This window comes from Bemisia tabaci, chromosome 7, assembly GCF_918797505.1.
Source record: "Bemisia tabaci chromosome 7, PGI_BMITA_v3".
NCBI lineage: Eukaryota > Metazoa > Arthropoda > Insecta > Hemiptera > Aleyrodidae > Bemisia > Bemisia tabaci.
This window is the reverse complement of record NC_092799.1, coordinates 30,339,830-30,358,854: the sequence shown is the minus strand read 5'-3', so window position 1 is coordinate 30,358,854 and position 19,025 is coordinate 30,339,830. Positions and strand designations below refer to the sequence as shown.

The window sequence follows — 19,025 nt, the reverse complement described above, 5'->3', positions numbered from 1 at the left end:
AAAAAAAAAAAGGTCACGAAGACTTTTTTATGATAGGAGTGTCTGAAATCAGATAAATTAAGTCTTTTGAATCACTAAACAACCTCTTTTTCATAAGAAATAATAGTCTGAAAGTAATTTTGAACTTACTTTTCTTTTTTTCTTTAGAATCAGGTGGTGGTAGTCAGTCTCCAAAAAGCAGCTCACAAGATTCTGAGTCAAAACTCCCTTCCGGTAAGTCCGCAACTTCATTTGTCAATTTTATTTTTGAAATTGTTTTAATTAACACATGCTTGTTAATGTAATTTTTTAAAGGAATTCTACTTCTTTCAACAAGAAGCTTTAATATTTATTCATCGTTGCAGTCCCGAAATTCTGCTGTTGCACGCGATATCTCTTCAAAGACCTGCTATAATAAGATTAAATTAGGAGGAAAGTTAAAATCTGCAATTTTTTTCACACTACCCCTTTAGTAAAGTTAATCACTCTAAACAATTGATGTAAGTATCTCATGATTGGTATGAGCATGTAACCGATTCTTTGAAGAAATTAGCCATCTTAAAAAAAAAAATAAAAATAATCTAAAATTTTGAATTAATTGAATCCCAAAATTTCTTAGATTTCATCTTACTTCAGGTTAAGCAAGGCAAGAACTTCAACTTTCCAGACCGATGCTCCTAAAAAGGTTTTAATGTTTGTAGTCCCTAGCTTTTTTTTATTTTTGTATTTCTACTTACGATCATCAATAAATTCTTCAAAAGCTCCATAGAACGTCAATTATCACAGTGAGCATTTTCATCTGACCCTCAGTCTTTCCTAAAACATTTTTCTTCTTCTAGTAAACCTCAGCAGATAACCACACCTAGGAACTAAGTAAGCTCCCCATAAGAATACCTAATTTTTTCAGAACTATCATATCATATAGATTATATAGTTCATAATAATGTACATCTCCATTTAAATTTCTTCCATTTAAATTGCTCTGTCTCTGCATACGTTTTGATGTAGTGGAGAAGCCTCACCCTAATATCACCATTCATAACATCAGTAGGAATAATTTAATTCATCAAATAGCTGTCTCAGTGAAATTTAATTACTTTAAACCACAAATTTGCAATTACATCATCTGTGTGAAGTTCATCAATTTCAAGTTACGTAGTCAGATATGAATCGCAGAAATGACACACCTCACTCATTATCCATGTTAAACATGGGTTGATTTGTAATACATTGCTGCGTTCCATTTTTTACAGCAAACTTATGAGCTCTCTTGGATTGAGGTTTTTTTTTTTTCATCCACTCACCCCAAGTGAATTGTTCTAAGACTATGGTTTTTGAAAACAGCAGAATTGAGGGAATCACAACAACAGTTTTGGATGTTCTATTGTTACATATTGTGACATAATCCCTTCAACTGCCTCGTAGTACTCTATGGTTTTACTTGCAGGAATATGATAGTACACTCAATATCCTTTTGTATGAAACTCGAGGAAAGATAATGAACAAAATTATCTCCCCTTTTCGGTTACATAGCTTTTGCTTCTGGCTTTGTAGAGTGTTTAATTCAAAATTTGCTGTCCTGCCCTGGAGTTAAGACTGAAAGTACATAATCAGCACTCTTTCAGTGCTAACTGAATGAGCAGCGTGGCTCTAAAAAAATTTATTTTCATTTCTCTCATCGAGTAATGGTCAATTTGCGGTTAGTTTGGAGTCCCTTCAGAATGCTGATGTTAAATAAGAAAGCTATCAGTACCCGGTGAAGATCGAGAGTTATAAACCTTAAAGTATGGTCTGTGTTAGGATGTTTTTTCAATTTTTATTGTGACTTTACTTCTAGTCTATCTTTAGATGAGGGGAAAAATACCCAGTACCTGGTCAGCACAATTTACTTTTGTGTCCATTTTACTTTCATTTGGAATGGTCTAGGGAATTAATCAATGTTTAGATCTTGTGAGAAGTAAAATCAGTAGAAAATAAGTATTTTTTCTCTCTCCCAAAACGATAATGGCCTATGAATTGGTGTTTTTTCTGAACCAAAGTGTCCTTTCTCCCATGTTTTGTCTCTTTTTTAAATTTTTGCATTTCAAGTTCCCCTGAATGGTCTTTTAGTATGCAAACTTGTATACTTAACCAGAATTACTGGTACGGAGTCATTTATCGCAGTATAGTTCTCTCCGTGAAATAATATCTCATAAAATTCTACCAATTAATGAATGTGTACAGTCTGATAACACCAAGTAAACTTTTAGTAACCGGGGTGCACAACGTTTTTTTGTTTGTTCCACTAATTTTTGGTTTATGGTGCCAGTCAGCATTCTAAAGTTATTTTTCTAATTTGAGTATGACATGGCTTTTTGCTGAACACACTCTCACTTTTTTTTCTCTTTTTTTTAAAATGATGTGTCGTTATTTTGCTCATTAATTGTAAATTAATGTATCTCTGAAGTAATTGCATTGATGCAAGTATTATGTTTAGACAACTGAAGTTGGTGTTATTTGAAGTCCAAAATTGGTGAATTTTTCGATGGTATTCCTGAAATAATGCATGCCTAAACAAATGGTGTGCCAGTGGGGGTTACTTTCTTCATGCCATAAATAAGCAAGCCTGCATTACTTCTCATTCTTAAAATCCACTTTGAGTCCTTTATTCATACTTTATATTTACAGAATAACTGCTTTTTAAAATCCCAACATGGAATGGCTTTACTTTACCATGAAACCAAAAAAAAAAAAAAAAAAATCGAAAATTTGCATCCTCAATTCACCATTTTCTTCTCTTAAGCTTTCCGAGTTAGTAAAAGTAAAAATTAATTATGGTGCTTTTCTTGATTTGTTGCATACGAAAAGAACATTACTTTTCGATTGACTCCATAGGCTCTGGAAAGAAATCAGACCTGCAAGGTCTGTTGAGGCTTCTTAATTATAATCATTCGAGTTCTTTGAAATTTCGACCAAGAAATTGATTCATTGATTGATTGATTTAGGACCATAACATTTCTTCATGGCTTTTTTTTTCCTGAGATGACTGGTGTGACTAGTGACTAGTCCTTCATAATTATTTCAATCAATCTATCCACAATTTGACAGAGTTGATCAAAAGAAGATCGACTCAAGCCACATCCACCTCCAAGTGAATGGCACTCTTGGTCCCCACATAACCGCAGCTTTCTATTCAGCTCCGGAAAATGTATGAAGCAGCTTTTTGCTGTAACCCAAGATAGCATTGATGTGTGTTAGAAAGAGGGAAACTATTGGCGGAAACTACGCCAGGAAAGTGCGGGACCAAAAAGTAAACTCTGGGCTACAGTAGCACCGGATAGTATTCGATCCATCACAAAGCGGGAATGCCCTCTTCCAAATAGCTGTCGAATCAGATCACTCAAATCTCTCTCACTCTTTTCAGTTTTTCTTTGTCCAGTATTCATTACAATAGAATGTAATGAACCCATGCAAAATCATTCCGTTAGTTCGTTTCTTACAGGACTGTAAAATCATCATTAGAATTTGTCAAAATTTTGCCTAAGATTTACTTTTTATAACCTACAAAAATATTTGGAATTTTCATCATTCTCGTTCGTTTGTATGGTGCATCTTCACCTCGAGCTCGTGGACGTATTAGAGCATCGTTCGGGCATTTCCGGAAATCTCATCATGCAGAATTATATTATTAACATGACTGATTACCATAAGCAAGGTTGCTGCAGATACGGCTGAAAATTTCCAGCTGTATGAAATAGTTTTGATTCTAACTGTGTAAAAGAAAAAAGTAATTATTTTAAAGTATTCCAAGTTTTTACGGTATCCTCAGAGACTGTGTGCAACCTTGTTTATGATGGACTCTGAAATAAAGTTTGTAAAATTCATTGGTTTTGGAAGTTAGCTGGGTGAACTGCATGCACAAACGCATATTACACTGTAATAACTGCTAATGTTTTTTGTTGTAATAAATGCTACACTCCGGAAATGTCATCGGTTCCGATTTCTCTCATTGTTTTGAGGGTTCGCTTAATCCGATTCACAGAATAATTTTAATTCTACAAGTTTTGCTTTGCCCTGTGTTTGCTTTTACATTTTTCAGTGTGTTTTTAGTGCTACCTCTCAAACTTAATGAACCGCGATTTTCTAAGTGTTTAATGTAATTCGTATTCATTAATTTTTTTTTCTTTTTTTTTTTGGAACAAACAGATGGGTCGCCTTCCTCTTTTTTTTTCATTTTTGTTTTTCTTTGTGCCAAAATTAGTTTTGATTTCTCCTCCACATCTTGCATTAATTTACGACAGAATTTTCGGCCATGTACTGAAATAGTTCGTTCTTAAAGAGAAAGGTAATTCATCTGCTTTGTTTATTTTAAATTTTTCACGTTAACTTTCAAATTGTGCGCGCAAGTGAAGAATTCGCAGCTGAAAGTAAAAAAAAAACATCGAAAACACGTCTCGTTAATTATTGTATGGCACGGAAAAGAATGTCTTATCAGAAATTAGCGAAATAATTATGAGTAGTCCATTACTGCGCTGTAAATGAAGAAACTTACAATCTAAGCAGGTAAGTTTTTCAGTTTCTTTTATAAGAAATCATAGAACATTTTACACTCTGAGAAACAACATATTGTATCCATGTTACGTTTTCCTTATCTTTCTCTTTCTTGCAATTCTCTATTTTATGAGGAATGTGCCCCATCTCTTGATTCTTGTTTATTTTCTTTTTATTTATTTTTAGTTGTTTTGTCTACCTTTGTTTCAATTTGCACCATCTGTTTTTCTTCCAAATTTTTGCTTGTGTCCTTAGTCAATTGTATTGCTTTATTCTTTTTTCCTGCCTCCTCAATCCTATATTTTTAATTTTTCCCTGGAATTTTATTGCTCCATCATACATCATTGACTGAGAGGCATTTGTCTTAAGAATTGTCATATGGATAAGTGAACTGAAATTTGCTGTTTGCTGGTATCATGAAGATTTTCAAGCAAACAGTAAAAATGGGTTGAAAAATTAAATCCTGTTTTTGTTCTCATTCCCCAAATAATTGTCATCGTTAGAAAAAATTGGTGAAAGTATCTCAGAGAGAGATTGAACCTTATGCCATCTCACTTTGCTTCAACACTTGACAAACTGAATTTGAAAGGGATGTTCTGGTTAGTCCGGTTGGAGTCAAAAATCATATGTGTTATTTTATTCTCAGAAATTCCCTCCTGTTACCCAGATTACCGTCCATCCTCTTAATATATCCTTTTTGAATTGCCATCTCCCATTTCTTAGTCTCCTCTTTAGCTCTCTGTGACCATTGTTTCTGCTTTTTCCAAAACTGCATGAAAGTCCCATATAGATAGAAAGTTTCTTGCTCTAAATGAGACTCCTTGTTACTTTTAAGTAATCACTTGGAAGAAGAAAGACTCGACCATCCACAGTTAGAAACATTGCTGTGTGAAGATTGCTGAATTTCTTTTTCAATTTTTTTGCACCATCTTAAAGTCAGTGGCTTTCTTAATCTCTCATCTCTGCATGCAGACTTTTTACTGTTCTTTTTCAAAACAGTTATAAAATGAGAGCGATGATTTTCAATACGAGTAAATTGAACTTGAGTTGTTTTAAAGTGATCAGCAAGAAAGTTAATAAATATATGTTCGACCTGGTACTAATTTTTCCAATTTAAGTACAACAATTTTTAATCTGCTGGTTACTAAAGGAAAGAAAAATATATGGTTTCGGTAAATAAAAATTGCAGTGCAGCATAACTGGCTGTTTAATTTTTGAAAGACAGGCATTATTAAATAAATCTAATCATCTGATTTCTTTTTTTTATGTCTATGAAATCTTTCGTTTTAGACAATGAAAGAAACAAGAACAATTAAAATGTAGGAATAGTGTTTAAGAATTAGATGAACCACATTCCAGTGCATGTGTTTGCAACGGTAGGCATTTGTGAGTCCTGAAGAATGTAGCAGCTAATCAGTGGCTGAAGATTGAAGAGGTCCGCATGAACTAAATTAATGAAAAATTCAATACGGACATTTTTGTCCTTCTCCAACACAGCATTGTAATGCACTTTTTTAAATTGCATAAAATGAATTAATTTTTGTCGTAGAAGTTTTGTTTAATGAACACCTGAAAATTTCGTACTGAAGTATTTTAAAGGACCCTACACTATGCTTAATTTTGTTTGCTTCAGATTTTGTCCAACTATCAATTAGAAATTACGTACAAATTACACACAAACTAACAACCTAAGAGCTACAGAACGTTTGTGTCCATCAATAAACACTTAAGAGTGATCCCAAATAATCAGCCTCATTTCTAATAGTTGGTCCTGATAATCTTTCAATTATCCTTGATTTATTATCGGAATTGTTAGTTCTTTTAAATCGCCCACTCGCAGCATGGATCGCCAAATTATTGGCCAAGGATACTCCCTTCAAGGAAGGTCTGTTTTCCTGTTAATTAGTTCTTGATTTTTGTACACTGATTCATGACCTCTTCATTATTCTCCCAAGAGGATTCAAATTTTTCTCAAGGTTTTAGAATAATTAAATTGGACATTTTTTAAGCAAACACAGTAAAGCAAGTTAAAGGAAACAATTACTGGGGACCTCTAAAGTTGCACATGTTTCCCTTTGTCAATGTGCAATGCCTCACAAATTTCTTCATACCCAGCTTTTTTTAGTGGTAAAAGGAGAAAGTAAGTAATGGATGCAGCAGAGCATAATGAAAAAAAAAAAATCCTTCAATTGTGACAAACAAACAAAGCAATTGGACCTTCCCGCTCTAACACATGAACAGAACTAATGAACACTACCCATGAGTCACTCCATTTCTCATTTACCCATCATCCGAGTGCAAGCAGGTAAACCCTGTATTTCAAAACTGTAAGGTACAAATTTGACAGCCAATCAAAGGAGACAACACTCTGTTGCCCGTACAAAGACAACATTTCTACTATTTTTAACATCTCTGTTTTCCTTCTACCATGCTTTCTTTGCTTTTCTTTCTAAAAATGAAGTTATTCAGTATTTAATTATTACTATAAACATACTTTTTCCTTAATTCAAGGCGTTCATAGCTGTGCCTTTGTTTGTTCTAGTTAAGTCCTCAGAAATCACCATCACGGCCTCCAGACATGAACTATTTGCGGAGAAAGCTGATTGCATGGATATATCGAAAGATGAATCTGACGAAAGAGAAGATGAGTATGATGACATGATTGCATGTTCACCTGCCGGATCAAATTCTGAGTCTCCGCCACCCAAAGTACAAAAACCTAGTCTGGAAATCGATGTCATTCAAAAGTTGTACAGTCGGCAAGGGAGAGAAAATCCTGGCAATGAACGAATTCTTTCATCGTTAGCTGTAAACCAGTGTCTCCCAGGAGATTCCAAATTGAAATCCTTTGTAGCGTGTGACAGTAACATGGATGATGACATTTCTCAGTACGAGCTAGATTCTTTCAAGTCCATGATTTCTGCCTCAGCATTCAATGTTGCAACCAATCAGCATCAGTTCTCTCCAAACGCAGCAAATTACGATCTAACAAAACCTGTCGACAAGGCGTCAGTGCGACAATATTGCACTCAAGAAGCGAATAACTTATACCGCTGCACAGTCTGTTCCAAAACGTACACGCATATCAGTAACTTCTGCCGACATTTTCTGTCGGCCCATCATGGGATCAAACAAGAGGTTCCTTGCCCTGTTTGCCTGAAACTGTTCACACGGCGAGATAATATGGTCACACACACTAAGCAAGTACATCGGATCACACTTTCACGCAATTCAATGCAGCCCATCTCACTAGAAAATCTAGATTCGTCAGACAATGTTTCATATTCTTGAAATTTACTTTATGTTGTTTTTATTTTTAATTTATTTGTTTTCGCTTTTGTTGTTGTAGATTTGTGTGTAAATGTTGGCTGCAGATCCTAATTTTTGATCAAAAATGAGCTTTCCAAAACTGCCTTTTCCAACAACAGTTTGTCTGATGTTGATGTCTGTACCAAACTGAATTTAGTTAAAACTTCCTGCTATTGTATTCGCCTTTGTACAATCAATTTCTGTATGATGCACTGCATCTTACTGAAGTAGGAAAATCTTTTCAAGTTTTGCAGTTCTTTATCATTTTCCCAACAAGGAAGTAGGAATCATTTTAATATTTTTTCCATAAATCCTCAGTTGTCCTACGAAAGCAACTTGAAGTGTACAGAAAATTTTAACTAATGTCCCGTTTTATCAGAACATATACCAATTTATTAAGAACCAACTAATTAGTACAGTTATGCCCCAATTATGAAACGTTTTGTGGCTAGGGCTGTGTCTGATATCAAAGAAGTCCGATAGCTGAAAAACCATAATGAAACGACTGGAAAAATGTCATTCCTAGCTCTTTTTGTAACCTTAAAGCACAAGTTAGCCCAAGTTCCTATCTTACTTTGAAAACATAGTAATTTAATTAGAAAAGAAACAAAAAACATTTTTCATCGTGTCGGCTGATTTATTTTTAACAACGCTGAAGCGTTGAATAATTGGTGGTCAGATAATCGGGACATTACTGTATTGCAGCACCTTCTGAGCTTTGAGTAAGTTGTTCATCATCATTTTCATTTTATGAGCTTACATGTGAGACTGAGGTATTTGGCTTTTAACCATTGTTACCGCGCCATTTTGGATGTGTGAAGAATTTTTTGTCTGTTGTCATCTTGATAATCCCAACAATTCAGGAAAAAGACATCAGTTCTTGCAAGAACTCTACATCTTTATCGAAGAGACAAAGACACTACTTTAAAAGTCACCGAGTCACATTCCTCTTTTCCGAAACTTTTTCTTATCTAAGTCAGGGAAGAAAATTCTTTTTAGCAGTCCAACTTTTATCCTGCAGGTACCTGAAATTAATTCAAATTTAACCTCTCATAGTACAAGACCACATAATCTGTTGCTTGGAGGTTTTTTTTCTTCCTGTTGATGGATTGTGTCTCTTTTGAATATGAATTTTTTTTTAAAAAAAAGAAAAAAGCTGATCAACAAACAAAAACGGGGTCTCATTAGAATTAAAGTGCTCTTAATGTCTCCTCAACTACTTGTAGTAATAATTAATTCATGAATGTGCCGTGCAGATTTCATGGAGTCCTCCCATTTCTTTAAGCACTGCCAATCACAAATGTAAGAATTAACTCTATGAGCCCCCTCCCCTCTCATTATGATTGGTTCTGCAGCTTAATGTCATTTCTTTCATCTAGTTATACATTTTCCATATAAAAATTAGGCTGGGAATAACATCAAGCTAATTTTTGGCAAAATTATTTGTGGCCTTAACCATTTTTTCTTTTCCTTTCCTTTTTTCCCCCCATCACTTTTTCCTTGGGGTTTTTTTCCAGTCTTAAAACTCTTCTTTATCATCCAAGAATAATTTTCTGTTCGGGTTTAGTGGTAGTCATGAGACTTTATACCAGTGGGTATTTTTGTTTACCCAGATGTCCCCACTACAAGTTCAGCGTCTTCCTCATTAGATAAAACCAATGTATGTAGAATGTATGATTTTACCAGGTTATTCAATCTCTATTTTTTCAGTGAATATTATTGAAAGTATCATCCTCATCAATTTTTTTTTTACCTTAATAACTTTTCTCTGGACCCTTTAAAAGTCCTTTAACCATTTTTAGCACATTTTTACAAGTATCAGGCAATCTTCCACTCTAACTGTTAATCCAACCGCAACAACTCTGCCTCATTTGCCTTCAAAAGTGTCCAGAAAATTCGAGGAAAGAGAGGAAGAAAGAAAGAAAGAAAAGTGGAGCAATAATAAAGTAAAGTTGAAACTTGCGAAACTGTAGTTTTCACAAAATGTCAGAGAATAATATGCTAAGTTGATGTACCTATCCATATGTTCAGATTAATGGGAAAATAATTATCCAGGGCTTCAGCCGCAGCATTCATGAAAAATTGCTCTGGGCAGTCAAGTCTGGAGTGAGTTTTTTTTAAAGTGTCTCTTCTGAGCTGCAAGTTATTGCATGTTAATCAAAATCAAAATCATCAAGGTCCTTGATAATGTAACTGCGAGCTTCCTTCAAAAATTGTAATCCATCATTGAAAGATGAATTCTCGGAGCCTGAAATATTAATTCGTCAACCTGTAAATTTTAAGTTCCTTCCTTGAAATTTTTAGGAAATAATTGACTGAGGGTGAGTTAGCCTCCAGAAGCATTAGAATGTGCTTTCATCAGAAATGGACCACGCTTTAAGATCTTATTATCATGGAGATATTAATTTAAGACTAAATGGAGTTCATCTAGTCTGAGATATTCTTTTATCTCTTTTCAAATTGATTTCTTTGATGTCATTGATGCAGTGCAACCATGTTTGGTTCAGCCTCATCGCTTTGTTATTATATTTTTGTTTTTATTATTATCTTTTTAATAGTCCAATTGTAGCTCACCTGATAAAATTTGAACCTGCAGCTATTATTTAATGTTATCAATCAAGACTGCAAAACTATTCGTCTAATTAGCTGTAGTGAAATTTTTGGATGGAAATCTTGACATCTAAGCTGTAGGTTGCTCTTAACCAATACACTGTATGTTTTGTAGAGATCAGCTTAATTTTGTATTGCAAAGGTGAACAAAATTTCACTCTTTCAAATGTTAAACAAGTCTACAAGTTCCGTCAAATTAGGTTACACCAGAAATTGCAGTTTTGTGATTGAAGTTTTGTAACACCTACTGTCATGTGTCGAGGTTACCTTTTTTTTCTTCTATTGCAGGGCTTCAGTGATGCAAGTCATCACTCCTGAAAATTCTACAAAGTTAGTGTTAAGTTATAATTCTTTTTTTATTTACTTTAATTAACTTTAATCTTATCAAGTCTATTATTGTTGTTATTTTACAATTTTTCTTAAAAAAAACTATCTCTCTGGACGTAGACTTAATTTTTGTTCAAGTTGTCAACCTCTGGGAAATTGAACCAAAGATACTTTCAAAAGACTGGCTTTAATTTTTCTCTCACTGTTGACTTTTAACAACAGAATAATTATCTGGTTTCTTGTATAGCCTCAATTTTTGTGCCTTAAATTGAGTGATTTATTGCGAAAGAGATGGTGCTTCCTATTAAATATTTTATTCATTGTTTGGCGCCATAATTATACTGTTAAAGAATTAGAATGGGGATTCCCTTAAAGATAACAAATTCTAATTTTAGTTTCAATGCTGACCTAACTTTTAAGTATGGTAGGTGGTAAGATATGCTTTGCACTGTTCTCATCAAATCCTGATTGTTTTATAGGTTCTCATATATCTGATATCAAAATGGACCTAATTTCGTCAAATTGGTTATCCGGAGGGATTCTCAATTTCAAATGTGTCCAATTTAGTTCCAAGTAATATAACGTCCATCTTGACATTTTGGTGTGTTAGAATGCTTAAATGTTTACAGCATTATCTGTCAACGAATAGTCAATAATCCAAAGATCCCCTTAAACTTGTGCTGGGGGAAAAAACCAATTTAGAAAGAATCACTGAACATATTACAGTCATTAATAAAATTTCCAGTAGATTTCAGTATCCACATGGAGATATTAAATTAATTTTTTAATTTGTGACATACTTTTTACTTCAAAGTGTACTTTTGTCAATGTTGACCCATGATCAACTGCGGCCTTTTTGAAGCCCAAAACTTTTTGTCAAATAGTCTTGATGGTTTAATACAGGTTTCAACCTCAAATTATTTTGAAAGATTAAAAAAATTTGAACAAATTAAAGGAAAAATGCTGTGAGTGCAGCTTCCAAATGATTAATCCATTGACTCGAGTGGAGGGCTCTGAGCTGTCAATCGACTTTGAATTGATGTTTATGATTTTTCGATGTCTTCATGACAGATTGCATTCTTGTCAATGTTTATATGAGTAGTGTAACTGACCTAAAACTTGTGTTGTACTATACTTTATTACTTATTTTCGGTATTTTTGTAGTGTATGGTTGAACATACGTAACCTCAGATTTTCCTAATTTTTGCTCATTTCACTAGTCTCCTGATTTTAAATTAACAAGACAAAAGCAACGTAACTAAACTTCTCTCCTGCGTTCCCAAAGAACCTAGAACGAATGCGTAATATATCAATGTTCCACCTCAGAGAATGAGTTCTAAGATTATTTTGAATTTACTGATTTTTGCAAGTTTTTGGAAAAACAACTCATGAGTCAATGGGTTAAAGCATAAAATTCTTTTCATTATAAAAGTGCAATCGAAAACTGCTGTGAAGTGACAGCCTGTCCTATTAAGGTGTCATACAAAGTCTGTGTCAGAATCCATGGGGCGATGACTTCCAGCAGTTTTAGTTTCCCATTGGAATATCTGACATTGTTAAAGACTCTTTCTAAATTGAGATTGACAAGTATGTTCATGAAGTAGAGAATATTGATTCAAAGAAGAGTTTTGAATGAACAAAATCTATTTGGTTGTAAAGTGGTCTATGGTTCAGCTGGATAACATTAATAAACGAGTGGCAATCAACATTTTTAAACTTGGATCATGTGGCTAAAATTTAAAATTAGTGCAGTACGCAGGGTTAAAATCCTCAGCAACGAACTTTATCCTAAGAATGTGTTTTTGTAATTGTGAAAAACCCTCATGTAAGATGTAGCCTAAGCTTCTCATACTTAGTGAAGCATTTTAATTTTTTGACGTCCATAATTTGAATTTTCGCATGCCTCTTGAATAGTCCTTTCAGCCCAGACAATACCAATGCCAATGTCAATTTTTGAATATTAAGAGAACAAAAGCGTGAAATAAAAATGATTTGTCTCTCAATTGTACTTAATATAAGACTTTTTTTTTGTAATTAGTACTTAAAGGGTTTTTTCTTTGTTATTTTTCCTGTTTGTTTCCCCTCCCCCTTTTAATATGTATGTATTAATTCTTTTTTTTCTTTTTTTTTAAATTGTTGTAGTTTGTTATTTTACTATGTTGGTTGTTATATTTTAACTTGTCCCACAGTCAGTGATTTTTTTTTAGTTAATCTTCATGAGAAGTGAGGAAGCTCTAAAATTTGAATAATGTATTCTTTACTACGAGACAACAACTCGGTCAATTGAATTTTCTTTTACCTCAAAAAATCCTCTAGTTTTTTTTCTTTCTTTCTTTTTTATTTCCCCCCTTTATTTCTAGCTTTCAAAAAAATAAAGAGAGAACGTCGCTTAGTATCATAGAAAAATTTAAGGTAAAATTTTCGTCAGATTCCTTCCAAATATATTTATTCAGAGATAATATTCTATTGTTCAAGTACAAAAATGACAATATTTATTTGTTTACCTTGTGATGATATTTTATCAACGACAAAGTACTTACTTCTGTATTCACTAATGGACCTACGCTCCGTCTTTTTTGTGATTTTATAAATCCTCAATGGAAAGACTTTCCTTCCCCCTACTTCTCTTAAGTTTCATTGCTGTGTCGTAAATAGAGACAAGTATCGAAAAGACCCTCCATTGGCGATCCAAGCAACATTAGCTGATAACTTTTAAGTTCATCACGAGAATCAACATTATTTTTTACACAGTAATAATCAACTATCAATTTGTCAAATATTATCTTTCTTCTCCTCATCACGAGACATGAGTTGCACAGTTAGCGAAGAGGATTTTCTAGGTCCTGTTTAACAAACAGATGACTGCACTTGTCAGTTATGAATTACTTTAACCCCGTTGGAAGCCTAAATCGAGGGATCTTTACAGCTTTTTGCCTCCGGTTATCCAGGAATGAAATCTTGCTTTTGTGCCATTTAAGTGAAAAAAAGTATGCAAGGTAAAAAAAAATTGGTTTATTTTCTACTTGCAAGTGATGGTACTGTTGCCGTTCAACAGGGATTGAAGATTGACTGAGGGCGACTATGCCTTCATGTGCAGACATCTCATACGTTCTACCGCACAAGACACTCAAAAGTGAAAACAGTCAACTCCTCTGATTCGAGTTCTAGCAAGCACCATTGACTTGATTATCTAACAAAAAAGTGAAACATTTAATAAGCATTCCCTTCAAGAAAATTCGGCGGTACATGAAGCTGAAGGTTGTTTGCTTCAAATGTTTCTAGTAAAATTTTAAAAAATAAAAATTAATCTGAAATAGCTTTTTTTTCTTATTTGTTCTCCAAAGCAGATGTTCCCCTCCTGAAAGGCAATGATTTTATTTATTTATTGATTTTTTTCCTCTAAAAACCTGTTTAGCTAATGTTTTTATTTTAATCCAACCACGTTTCTAATCTTCTGGATTTTTTTTTTTTTTTTGGACGGATAAATAGACTTCTCTGTCTTCTTGTTTAGCTTGTTATCTTAACAAATTAGTGCCTTACTGTTTGTATAGTGTTGTTATGTTATGTAGTTCGGTTGTATTTCATTGTCTCTCCGTAGCTGAATTAATATTGTTTCAAGTTTCTGTTCGAGATATATTTTCATTTAATTAGTTGGGTTTATTTTGTTGTTGTTTTATTCTTCTCAGATACCTATAAATAAAGTTCTATAATCTACCTTGCCATTCCTTAGTTGTTTTTTCAATGACCTCCCTATACAGCTAGTCAGTTATGTAGTTCTTAAAATCATGTTTTGATGGTTGAAACTTAGGGACCGTTCATAAAATACGTAATAGGGGGCTTGCGGAGAGCGTTACTTCATACTGTAATTACATGGGAAAGGATAGGGATCTACATCTGAAAAGCGTTTCGAGGGGGAGGAGGGTCGAAAAATCCGAAATTTAGCATTACATATTTTATGTAAATGGTCCCTAAGAGATGAGCAAACAGCACTATATTGCTCTTTGAAGACATGGATGGCAGCGTCATCCATGGCATCAGTGCATACCATGGGTTCTTCCCCTTTGGTTTGACCACTGATGAATATCTCAACTAGTGCAAATGTGACACTGATCTAAGGCAGAAATAAGATTTAACCCTACTTTGGCTTATGATAGTGGTTGCCATCATTCACTGTTTTTCAATGGGCGTTATCTTTGCTACCACCAAGCAATGATTAACTCATGTGAATGCTAATGAAGTTATTCTCAACATCAATATATGATTCCCGGGCAGGCCTGTTGAATCTCATACCATCCACCATCAACATGAATTTTGACTGACATGCCTGGAACATCTAATTGTTCTCTGTCCCTTTTTGGTGTATTTTCAGAAGACAAATACACTTTTTCCCAACTCCTCCGTCGTTTAAAAGAGACTCTATTCTGAATTGTCCATTTCTGTAGCTTAAAGGATCTTCGAATAGTTAAGTATATTCTCCCATCAATTGTCAAACTTTGTAACTTCAAAGCCTGGCATTAAAAAAAAATCCTTAATTATTTCTACACGGTTAAATACTCATATATTAAGTATTTATAATGTTTCAACTATGGTGAAACGTAGCAACACAACCTCCACAGATTTTTCGAGCAATATCGGCATCCAGTTGTAGTAATTTTTTTAATTATCAAGGTTCAATTTTATTATTGTGCTTTTTGTACCCACCACAATCAGTCTTGAACAATTCTATTTCCTTGATTACCCCAAGGCCAGTTTCTGTCACCTCTGTCTTAATTTTGAAGTTTTTGACTTGACAGTACTGTAAAAAATTTTATTTTGTTAAAAAGAAATTCTGTGGTAAAAGGTGTTTCATGTACTGAGAAACTACCCATCAAAATTCACGTGTAAGGGAAATCGGTATTTTGCTGTTTCTCTCGAACTCCAACGGTGCTTCCTGTCACAAACTGCCAGCTTTCGCAATCAGTCCAGCAATTTTTTTGGTTTCGGTTGGTGAGGGCCTCGTTTCCTGCTCAGTTGTCCGTACCTAACATCGCTGCGTTTGCCATTACTTCAGCGCCAATTTTTTTTCGCAGTAATTGTCAAACTACTTATGCATGTCTGTTTTTCTTACAGAAAATGAGTCTTTGAATTGTGTACTGTCAGCTTAACAGAGAGTGTGTTCTTCTTAAAATTTTACGGGGGCCTTATACTCATCAAAGTACATTTTTTTTAGCAATATCTCACCTATATTTACCAACTCTTAAGATAGGCACTGAAGCCGTATCATTTCGCCATGAGAGGGGGTCCAGGGTTTTTTAAGTCTGAACTGTCCCTCTTCAAGCACCTTTCTGTCCTCTCTGTTATTACAGTGACATCATACTTTGCTTAAATTTCATTCTGGACTCCAAACAAGAAAGTTTTCTTAAGAGGTACCATTTTTTAAAGTTATCGATTCTTTTCTGTCAAGACACAAACCTCTCCTCTCACAAAGTAGACTTGCTCACTGAAAATCTGACTAAAAATCCGGGGGTCTTTTCCACGTAATCAAATTTTTTTTGCTCTTTTTTATTCTCTCTCTTCTTCCCCTTCTTCCTCATCCTCTTTTTAGCGACGAAAATTTTGTAAGGGTTATAGTTTTTTGGGAATTATGGTTAGTAAATGGAATCTGTTCAGACTGTGGTAATACATGGGTTTTCCCCTAAAATTTGGTTAAATGAAGAAAGCTTGATAGTATTTTCTGTGTATCAATGACAATTAGTACACTCTTTTTCAACAACTAAATATGGAATTACTTTGATTCTACCCTACTTTTTACTATTTGTGGGTCAAGTTGTTCAAATTGCGCCTCATTCTAACATCCCCAAACTCTTTCAAAAGTAATCAAAATTTAGAAGCGCATTAGTTTTAGTTTTGGCACTCAATACTTAAAATTTAACTTCTCTAAATGTTTTATTTTATTTGCAAAATTTAACATTCCTGTTATCCCCTGTTGTAAAAATTTTGAATTCATAGAAATCCTCAAATTCATCAATATGTCTCGGGTATTATGTAGTTTCATGGACACCTATCGCATGAAAAGTTCAAATCAAACGGTAAAAGTAGTACTGAATTCCCACGTATTTTTAAATTCGGTAACACTTACAAGACTAACTTTTTAGGGACTGCGCTTTCTGTATGGTTGGCTCCTCTTTTTGTGTTTTCTGTGAGAAAATCCCAGGGATTTTTTTCGCTGCTGTTTCTTTCATTTTTTATTGCTCCATGAGAACTGTCGATACTTCAGCTTTTTGCCCCTCTGTGCAGACAACTCAAGGTAACTTTCTACTAACTATTAATTTGTTCCATCTATTGGTCGTACTTGTCTTGCTTCTGTAGTTTTTCTCGTTTTTTTATCTTCATTCTCATTGTCAATTGAATAGTATGATTTACTGTGGTTTCTGCCCTTTGTTCGTGCTTGCGCCTGGTTTTTTTTTTTTTTTTTTTTTTTTTTTTTTTTTTTTTTTTTTTTTTTACTATCTTGGCACTTTTTCTCCCTTTATCGATTCAGTTATTTTACAGTAATTTTGACAATGAGTAAAACACCATGAATTTTTTGGCTTCAATAGAGCTCTTGCCCTAAATTTTTTTATTGAAACCCCTTTGAAGTGACTTATGCATTTTATGTTTCAAGATCATGAAAATGTTGGTAATTTTTGGTATCTCAAGTAATAATTCTTATTTCCTTGCACTGTCATGAGGTAGGAACTAGCAGTCTCAGTGGTAGCTCGTAGTTCTCCTAAGAAAGGAGAAATATTGAAGTATCAAAATAATGTAAAGTTAGAAGTTTATATTTGGTAAGCTTTATAGATTTCATAAAGTAAAGTTCTCTCAAAATTTTCCTGTTCCACAGGTAGCCACTTTGATGTATTTTCTTTTTTTTCTTTTAATTTTGTTGAAGCACTAATCATCACCATTTTTTTCAATAATTTTTTCATCGGTGTATAGTTGATGGTCTATGTAGTTGGAATGCTACATTTTTAACACGAAGCTAGGATTAATTTTGCTTATTTTATGTTCAGATAGTTTTCTCCAAAGACCCGTCCTCACAAAATTTAAATTATCTTTTACAACTCTTTGAGAATTTTGAGTAATTTTGCCTGTGTATGGAGGTACAAGTTTTAGTGTATTGATATAGTTCTGTTGCTTAGAATTCTTTTTTCTTTGAGGATCTTTCTCCAATCCATTGCTAGTAGCTCATCCTCAAGTTAAAAACTATCAAAATTTATTTACACCCAGGAAAACACGGGTAAAAGATTATTCATTTTCAAGTCAAACAATTTCTAGAGCCCACATTATTCTCAAATGAACATTTTCAAAATGTTAAGCAAGGAAAACTATGATTCATTTCCGAATTACTTTATTGATGGTGAAACCACAAAATCAGGTATCTCGATTTGGGATGTCACAGATTTCTTGTCTAATTTTTTTTCTTCAAATGGAGGGTGTCTTTTCATCATCATTGCTTAACATTTTATTTTAACTTCTCTGTACCCTCTCTGGCACATTCTCGAAAATTGCTGTACAAAAATGTACAGCAATCTGCCCCTAATCAAATTAAGTAGAAACATAGACTTTAAAACACCCCAATCGAAGTACGTGTTCATATTGGTTCACTTTCGGTATGAAATTGTAAGTTTACATCTCTTCTGTCTTTTCTTTAGGTCAGCATTTTTTCCTTGGGCTTAGTGAAAGGTTATCATGGGTTTTTTTTTTTTGGGGGGGGGGGGGGTCTCTCTCTCTCTCTCCCCATAAAGAATTAGAATAAGAAAGGATTACTCTTGAGTACTTTTACTCATATACAAGGAAAATGGAATGGAATATGACACGTTTTGCGCCTTAATAATTTCTTGACATTGACTAGTTGATCATTTGATAAGAAATCACTGTACTTTTTTGTTTAAAAATATTCGCGGTACCTAACAGTGAAGGGCATGGATTTCTTCAAATAATCTGTCACTTTGCTTATTGCCCCATAAACCGATGCTTTATCTCTGCAAATCAGAAGGGAAATAGTTTCCCTCGTGCAATTAGAATCTTGATCTTTTTCTACTTGAAGAAGGTACATTACAGATGAACCTCCATTCTTCTATGTAGCTATACAACAGCACCCCGCAGCCTCTATTGTTTTTTAAAAAATCCTGTACCAACTGTCTAGGCCTCTTTTAATTATCTTCCTTCTCCCCCCCCAACCCCTTAGGTTTACTCTTTAATTTTGAAGAACTACTTTTCCATCCTCCACTGTCGTTTAGAAATGCCTC

At 33.9% G+C, this 19,025-nt stretch overlaps 1 protein-coding gene across 5 annotated transcripts in view; it reads left to right on the top strand.

The window, feature by feature from the left end:
• Positions 1-19,025, top strand: part of LOC109041604 (protein tramtrack, alpha isoform) — a 64,401-nt gene that overhangs the window by 30,394 nt on the left and 14,982 nt on the right. For 4 of the 5 annotated variants that reach the window (XM_019057999.2, XM_019057991.2, XM_019058004.2 and 1 more), the window contains exon 5: positions 148-213. In XM_019057999.2, coding sequence (XP_018913544.1) covers positions 148-213 — 66 coding nt within the window. Of the gene's footprint in view, positions 1-147; positions 214-7,051; positions 14,478-19,025 lie in introns of those variants that run through there. The other variant, XM_019058012.2, reaches the window with a different exon arrangement.